The sequence below is a fragment of the Carlito syrichta genome, unplaced genomic scaffold (genome assembly GCF_000164805.1).
Source record: "Carlito syrichta isolate Samal-C Ts95f unplaced genomic scaffold, Tarsius_syrichta-2.0.1 Scaffold301887, whole genome shotgun sequence".
Classification (NCBI taxonomy): Eukaryota; Metazoa; Chordata; class Mammalia; order Primates; family Tarsiidae; genus Carlito; species Carlito syrichta.
In genome coordinates this window covers 268,091-277,010 of record NW_007245983.1, presented here as the reverse complement: position 1 = coordinate 277,010, position 8,920 = coordinate 268,091, and the positions used below count along the sequence as shown (strand labels likewise).

At 47.0% G+C, this 8,920-nt stretch overlaps 1 protein-coding gene across 3 annotated transcripts in view; it reads right to left on the bottom strand.

The window, feature by feature from the left end:
* The window catches only part of GOLGA1 (golgin A1), a 65,453-nt gene that overhangs the window by 10,805 nt on the left and 45,728 nt on the right, over positions 1-8,920 (bottom strand). For all 3 annotated transcript variants that reach the window (XM_021711147.1, XM_008055575.2, XM_008055576.2), the window contains 3 exons: positions 2,535-2,624; positions 839-941; positions 575-735 (listed from right to left, as the gene is read on the bottom strand). In XM_021711147.1, the coding sequence (XP_021566822.1) occupies positions 575-735; positions 839-941; positions 2,535-2,624 (354 nt within the window). The remainder of the gene's footprint in view (positions 1-574; positions 736-838; positions 942-2,534; positions 2,625-8,920) is intronic.

Sequence of the window (8,920 nt, the reverse complement as noted above, 5' to 3'; positions counted from 1 at the left end):
GCCCGGCTAATTTTTGATTTATTGTAGAGATGAGGTCTCGTCAAATTGCCCAGGCGGGTCAAGAACCCACTGGCTCGGGCAATCCACTCACTTCAGCATCCCAAAGCGCAGGATTACAGGCTGAGCCACCGAGCCCGGCTACTTTTTTCTTTTTTGAGTTGGAATCTCACTCTGTCGCCCAGACTGGAGTGCAGTGGCATGCTCCCGGCCACCGCAGCCTCGACCTACTGGGCTCCTGTGATCCTTTCGTCTCAGCCCTTCAAGTAGCTGGAACTACAGGCACATACTACAACACCCAGCTAATTTTTGATTTATTGTAAAGACGAGGTCTCGCCAAGTTGGCCGGCTGGATCTCGACCCTGCAGGCTCAGGCAATCCTCTCAACTCGACCTCCCAAAGTGCTGGGATTACAGACTGAGCCACTGAGCCCCGCGAGCACCCTCACTTTAGAGAAAGGACCTATGGTGCAGAGGGGTGCCCACCCACCATGTCTCCTACTGCCGCCACCTCCTGGCGACTCGCAGTATCGCCTTGCATTTTGCCGCAGCACCCACATGACAGGGCTGGGACTTACGTGTAGCTCACTGACTGAGAGTGCCTCGCCCTGCACCTGGCCCTGCAGCCTCAGCAGGTCCTCCTGCTCCACAGCTGCGGCAGTTCCCTCTGCTCTCAGGCTCCTCAGGGCCTGCAGCTCATCCTGCAGCTGGTGCATCTGCAGCACAGCAGAGTTGTGGCCTAGGTAGGGGCAGAGTGTGCACCATGAGCCCAGTGACCCCATGGTGATGGGGCCACCCCAAGGCAGAAAAAGGAGAGAGGGCTCCCCTGGGGATCTCTTCACCTTGCTCCAGCTGCAGAATCTCCTGTTCTTTCTGGAGAAGCACTGCAGCTTTTTCCTGTAGACTCTGCTCCTTTTCATCTATTACGGCTGTCAAGTTAGCAGCCTTGGAGAGAAAAATCAACATGAGAGAAGGTCAGCAGCAGTGATTCACCTTCCCACAGGAATCACCACTTTTCCACTACTCATGGTCCACCATGTAGCTTTCCCTGAACCCCTGCTCCTATGAACATGCACAGATCCATTTTTGGCAGGGGTCCCGCACAGGGGGCCTTGCCTCTCACTGCCTTGCTGGTCTCAAGTGGGCCAACCAGGGACATGGCTGTTCTGCCTGGTCCAACAAGCTGTCACAACTGTAACTTCCACTTCCTGAGTGCCTGAGATATACCTGGTGCTGGGCAGGCATTAAATTTACATTACTTTATTACAGTATCCCAGAAGTGTGATTAGGACCAGAGTCTTTGTCAGAGGAGACTCTGAGACTCAGATTTGTTATGAACTTACCAAAAGCCTAGTGAGATAACTAGACGGACTGGGGCCAGATGCTAAGTCTGTCTACAAAGGAGGCTTTTCCCACACTTACTGCAGAGAGCTCAACCCAACCATATGTAGCCTTTGGGTCATGTGAGCAGTGATGGGCCACCTCACAGAATTAGAGCCTAGAAGGCCTGGGTATGGATTTTTTTCCAGGTAATGTATGTATGTATGTATTATATTAAATTAAGAGCTGGGCGTGGTGGCTAATGCCTATAATCCCAGCACTTTGAGAGACTGAGGCAAGAGGATTGCCTAAACCCATGTGTTCGAGAACAGCCTGGGCAACATGGTGAGACCTTGTCTCTACAATAAATCAAAAACTAGCTGGGTGTGGTAGTGCATGCCTGAAGTTCCAGCTACTTAGAAGGCTGAAGTGGAAGGACTGCCTGAGCTCAGCAGGTCGAGGCTGCAGTGGCTGTGAGCACGCCACTGTACTCCAGCCTGGGTGATGGATTGAGACCCTGACTAAAAGAAAAAAAAAAATAGAGAAAGGGTCTTACTAAGTTCCTCAGGCTGTCTTGAGCTCCTGGGCTCAAGCAATCCTTCTCCCTTAGCTTCCCAGAGTCTGGGATTATAGGTGTGACCCACCATGTCCAGCCCAGGCAATGTTCATAGCTATTAAATGACAATCAAAAATCAGAAAAGGGACTGGGCTTGGTGGCTCAACCTGTAATCCCAGCACTTTGGGAGGCTGAGGCGAGTGAATTACCTGAGCCCACGGGTTCAAGACTAGCCCAGGCAACTTGGCGAGACCTCGTCTTTACAATAAATCAAAAACTAGCCAGGGGTGGTAGCGTGCGCCTGCAGTTCCAGCTACTTGGAAGGCTGAGGCGGAAGGATCGCCGGAGCCCAGCAGGTCGAGGCTGCGGTGGCTGTGAGCGTGCCACTGCACTTCAGTCTGGGCGATAGAGTGAGTTCAACTCAAAAAAAGAAAAAAAAAATCAGAAAAGGGCATCTATGTGGTGAGTATTTCTTATAATTTTTCTCCCAGCTTCCTAGAGTTTGCAAGGGCATTTCACAGCCGAGCACACTCCCTGCAGTCTGTGCCTACCCGCTACCCTGGACAGGTGGGGCCTCTCTAACAGTCCCACAGCAGGATGGGAGCCGGCCTTCCTTGGACTGCAGGTGGGGGCATCACCCTTCTGTGTCCAGCAAGACCCACCTGTTGCTGGAGCTCTTCCCTTTGCTTCCGCACCTCCTCCAGAGCTTGAGCCATGGCCACACTCACAATTTCTCTTTGGCTCCATTCTTCCTATGATCCAGAAAACAGGTAGGAGATCGACCCCCATAGCTCAGTGCTTGTTTTTAGCCACATACTTCACATAAAGTCCAACAGAAGGGTACTGCCTTACAAGGGCAAGTCAATATTCTTCATGCTTCCTGAGGTTTCCAGGCTGGCCTCTCACTACAATGCCATCTATATCCCTCTGAGAACTGTGCTGGTGGACAACCTGCTGATTTCTCTGGAAACGGGCATACCACTACGGGTTGGTTGTCCCATGAGCGCACCAGCCAGTACCCAGACCAAGGCTAGGGGGCCCAGACTTGAAGAGATGGTCTAAATACATCAGCAGAAAACAAGAAGACAGACCTGCAGGACCCTGTGAATGGAGTGACGGACTGGAACAATTCAGTTACCAAAAGAATGAACAGTTACTGAATTTTTATTGGACAAAATGTCACTGAGTTATCAAAATTACCCCATTTTATAGGTGGGAAAACTGAGGTCTGAAAGGTGAAGTAATTTGCCCAAAGTCCTTGGGTTAGTAAGTGCATAGCCAGACTGATAGCCAGCATCTGTGTAAGCTCAGGGCCAGGGCCTTAGAATACCAGCCAGAGATGTTCTACCAACACAGGGCTGCCTCACTGGCCTTCCCCAGAGCACAGGACTATACCCAGGATGCACACACCACATACCAGTCCTTCTCCCTAAGACAGACGCCCATGCATGCCAATCAACCCCCTGATGCATACGATATATGATATGATTGCTGGGTGCCTGAAGAGTGGTCAGGGAGATGCCTGGAAGAAAATGAGGTGATGTTTACTGTCTCGTCTACCCAAAGCCCCCCCTCATTTTTTGGGTGAGAGCTTCATTGTTCCTATTCCTCACTGCCACTCCAAAATTCCACACGGTTCTGGTAGGGCTGCCAATAATGACATCCTCATTTTGCAGCATGTGGTTCAGGCCTGGCCAATCATAGGATCTCATCCCCTTGACCACACACATTAATCCAGAGGATGGCTTTGTCACCCTGATGAACCAGAGTTCCTTTTTACATTGAAACCCTTCTTTATATGCTGAAGCTGAACAGGAGAAACACACTTTTGCCTGGGGGTGCTAAGCTGGAATGTAACAAGCTTGAGTTGTTGGGGCAGTGCCAGCCTAATATGTAGGATGCAGTACACACAATAAGGAAGAGCAAGGATGTTGCCAGGCAAGAGACAGACTCACAGGGAAGAGAAAAGACCCCATGGATCCCAGTTCCAGTCAGACCAGTGTTTCTGGTTCTGTGAGTTACCCAACTCTCCCTCAGAAATCTTCCTCTCTACTCATCCCAGTGGAGACGTCAGCCTCATAGCCATGGCATGCTGGCTCCCACTGTGGAGTTGTCAGAACTGATCTCATGTGAGTCCACCTCTGGTAGATAAGGAAAATCTGGTGCCTGAACTCAAGAGGCTGAAGGGGGGACCTTGGAAAACCCCAGACAATACCCCTCATAAGGGTTCTCCATCCATCTCCTACTCCCAAATGGGTTCTGGGTGGGTCTGTTGAGCAGAAGGAGCAAGAGGTTTCAGGCTCAGTGGAGGGCTGGGGAGGTCCTGGGGAGGATGACAGGAACCTCTTCTGGGGATGTCTGGAAGGAACTCCTGTGACTGCTGACATCTAGGAGGACATGAGGCAGAACATGTGTGAGAAGGCAGGAAAGGCAGGCCAGGGCAGGAAGCAGAGACTCATGGCACCTGCACTCGGTCCTGTTCTTTTTTTAGATTGGGAAATATAATTTATTTAGAAATTAGAGAGAAAGGGCGAAGAGATTCGCCCTCCCCAAGGTGGGAGGGGTCCAGAGCTAGGAAAACATTGCAACCATAGCTCAAAGTGCCACGTGGCCAGATCAGAGTTTAGTAAAGCAATGGCTGGCCTTTTTCATCTGTGGTCATATTTAATCCTTAGAGTAGTCCTTTTGAGGTCGAAGGTTACCATCTTCAGTTTAAGAAAAGGAAAATAGACTCCCTCAAGAATCAGCTAGTGAGGGACAAGGGTGGTGGACAGAACTGACTATGTGGCTCCAAAGTCAGTGCTGGTGCCACAGAGTCACATAAGATCCAGGACTGCAGGATTTGAGGTTGACAGTTTCCCCTCAGGTTTACTGTAGCAAAAAGCACAGCCTGCACCTTGCGGGACCCACCAGGTGACCCACATATGGCAGCTTTTGCACCTGGGGATGATTTCCCAGGATGGGCTCAGGGAAGAGCTGTTTTGAAAAATATGGATAAAAATAATTCTAAACATATGTATACCTAACAACAGTACTTAAAAAATACATGAAGCAAAGATCCACTATCATAGTTGAAGATTTAGAACATCTCTCAGTAATTGATGGAACAAGTAGACAAAACCCAGAAAACATGTAAATTTGAATAATACTATCAACCAACTTGACCTAATTAGCATTTACAGAATACTTAGCAGCAGAAAACATTCTTTTCAAGAGCACTGAAATATGTACCAAGATGGACTACATGTTGAGTCCTAAAAAAGTCTGAATAAATGTCAAAGGACTGAAATAATTCAGAGCAGTATCTGACCAAAAGGGTATTAAAGTCCAAATATCCAGAAAAATATCACAAAAGTTTGGAACAGAACCACACTTCTTTTTTTTTTTGAGTTGGAGTCTCACTCTTGTTGTCCAGGCTGGAGTGCAGTGGCACGCTCATAGTCACTGCAGTTTCGAACTGCTGGAGCCACATTTTTATTGATTTGGGGACAGTCTTGCTCTGTCTCCCAGGCTGGAGTACAGTGGTGCAATCATAACTCCTGGGCTCAAGTGATCCTCCCACCTCAGCTTCTCAAGCTGGGGAGGCGTGCATCACCACCACCAGCCAATTTTTAAAATTTTTTTTATAGATGGGGTCTCACTATGTTACCCAGGCTGGTCTCAAACTCTTGGCCTCAAGTGAACTTCCTGCCTTGGTCTCCCAAGAGTTGGCACTGTAGGTGTGAGCCATCACACTCAGGCGAGCCCCACTTTTAAACAGGCTGTGTGTGCTGGCTTTTAGTTACTGCCTCTCAGTCCACACTCATTCATATTCTGCTTTGTGATGTAGGTCTGGGACCCTGGGAACCATATGTCTGTGCCTCCAGCTGGCGTTATTTTAATCTCCACCCAAAGGGGGAGCTCGAGGTAGACTGGAAGGCAAGAGGTGGGAGAAAATGACCAGCTCCTTCAGGATGGCTTCTAGTTTTGGAGGAGCATTATTCCAGCAATGCTTCTGTGCCCTGCCAGCAGCTGCATTGACTTTGCAATTTCCCAACACTTGTGGCTAAAACCATTCACTGCCTGATCCTCAGCACACACCCCAATACAGCACTACTTCTTAGAATCTGAGTGTCACGTTTGGGGGGAAGCTGCCTCCTGATTCCTAAATTTCATAATTCCAACTTCTTCACTGTGTTCCCTAAGTTCTAGGGTTGCAAGTTGCCTCCAACAGCTGCTAACTTCTTGATGTCTTTTAACTATTTAGTTAAAAAGCTTTCCTTTAGAATACATATTCTCATTCAAATAACTGGGGTGGTTCCAACACCTGACTAGACCACAAATGACACACTACAGATTTTTTCATGTGTCAGCGTATTAGTTTCCTACAGCTGCTGTAACAAATTACCACTAACTTGATGGCTTCAAACAATAGGAGCTTATTATCTTAGTTCTGGAGGCCAGAAATCTGAATTGAGCCTTATGGGGCTTAATTCAAGGTGTTGGCATGGCAGTGCTCCCTACTCCCTCAGAGGCTCAAGGAAAGTCCATTTCCTTGCCTCTTCCAGCTTCTGGAACAGGAACATTCCTTGGTCTGGCCTCTTCTTTCATCTCCAAAGCCAGCAGTGTAGCATCTTCAAATCTTTCTTTGCTTGCTTCTTCCATCCCTTCTGCCTTCTGTATAAAATCCGTCTCTAAGCCGGGCTCGGTGGCTCAGCCTGTAATCCCATGCCTTTGGGAGGCTGAGGTGAGTGGACTGCCTGAGCCCGTGGCTTCGAGACCCGCCTGGGAAGTAAGACCTCATCTCTACAATAAATCAAAAAATTAGCCGTGCGTGGTAGCGTGCGCCTGTAATTCTGGCTACTCGGAAGGCTGAGGCGGAAGGATCGCCGGAGCCCAGCAGGTTAAGGCTGCAGTGGCCAAGAGCGGCCACTGTACTCCAGTCTGGGCGACAGAGTGAGACTCCAACTCATAAAAAAAAATCTGTCTCTGCCTTCCTCTTATAAGCACAATTCTGATTACATTTGAGGCCTACCCAGATAATCCAGGATAATCTCCTCGTCTCAAGATCCTTAATTTAATCATATCTACAGTGTTCTTTTTGCCTTTAAGGTAACTCTCACAGGTTCTAGGGATTAAGATGTAGATATTTTTGGAGGGGTCCAAAATTACTCCACCTACCACAAAGTCAAGTTTTGATAATTATGCTTTTTGGAATTTTTACCATTTAATATAACTGTTAAAAGAATTGGCACAAAATTTATATTTTTAAATCTTTTTTATGTCTGCAGGATACATAGTAATAGTTTATTTTTCATTCCTGACACTGGTTATTTGTGCCACTTCCTGCTTGTTTGTTTTGAGTTGAAGTCTCACTCTGTCCCCCAGGCTAGAGTGCAGTAACATGCTCATAGTTACCATAGTCTCAACCTGCTTGGCTCAGGTGATCCTTCTGCCTCCGTCATCCAAGTAACTGGAACTACAGGCACATGCCCCCACACCTGGCTTTTTTTTTTTTTGAGTTGAAGTCTCACTCTGTCTCCCAGACTGGAGTGCAGTGGCTGCTCCTGGCCACAGCAGCCTCGACCTGCTGGGCTCCGGCGATCCTTCTGCCTCAGCCTTCTGAGTAGGCGGAATTACAGGCACACGCTACCACGCCCGGCTGATTTTTTAATTTATTGTAGAGATGAGGTCTCGCCAAGTTGCCTAGGCGGGTCTCAAACCCGCGGGCTCAGGCATAATTTTTTGATTTATTGTAGGGACAAAGTCTTGTCAGGTTGCCCAGGCTGGTCTCGAACCCCTGAACTCAGGCAATCCTCTCGCCTTTGCCTCTCAAAGTGCTGGGATTATAGGTGTGAGCCACCATGCCCAGCTTCTTTTTTTTCTTCTCACTCTTACCCAGAGTTTAACAATTTTATTAGTCTTAAACTAATAAACTTTAGATTTCACTGGTCCTCTTTATTATGAAAGGTTCTCATTTATTTTATTTATTTTTCATTAATTTGTGCTTTTATATTTATTATTTTTTCCTTGACTGTGATTTGTCACCTTTTTCTGACTTTTTGAGATGGTATGTGGCTCAATTTTCAGACATTCTTCCTAAAAGATGCAATTAAGACTAAAATTTCCACTGGATGTGGTGGTTTATGCCTGTAATTCCAGCACTTTGAGAGGCTGAGGGAGAGGATTGTCTAAGTCCAGGGGCAACTTGGCGAGACCTCATCTCTATAGTAAATAAAAACTTAGCCGGGTGTGGTAGTGTATGCTGGTAGTTCAAGCTACTTGGAAGGCTGAGGCAGAAGGATGACCTGATCCCAGCTGGTCGAGGCTGTGGTAGTCATGAGCATGCCACTGTACTCTAGCCTGGGCAACAGAGAGTGAGACTCCAAAACAAACAAACAAACAAACAAACGACTAAAATTTCCTTTTAAGCATTGCTTTAGTGACACCAATTTTGATATGTAGTATTAATATGATCATTTATTTCAAAATAATTTCTAATTTCCACTGTTTTTTTCCTTTGACCTATAGGTTACTTGGAAACACTGCAAACATAACAAATATGGTTCCTATTTTTTTTATTTTAATTTTTTTTTAGAGGTAAGGTCTTGCTATATTACTTAGGCTGGAGTACAGTAACTATTCACAGGTGTAATCACGGTACACCGCAGCCTTGAACTCCTGAGCTCAAGCAATTCTCCTGCCTCAGCTTCCAGAATAGTTGGGACTACAGGTGCTAGTTTTCTATATTTTTATTACTGATTTTTAGCTTCATTGCCTTGTGGTATATTTCTGCTCATTGAAATTTCTTGAGACGTGCTTTATAGTCAGTTTTTTTCCCAAATATTCCGTATATACTTGAAAATAATATATGTATCTGTAATTGGTGGGTAGAGGGTTCCATTAGTTTTCATTAAGGATGTTAATGGTGTTCTCCAATACTACTTTATCCTTATTAATCTTCTATCAATTAAAGAAGTTTGTGGCCAGGTTCGGTGGCTCAGCCTGTAATCCCGTGCCTTTGGGAGGCTGAGATGAGTGGATTGCCTGAGCCCGCGTGTTCGAGACC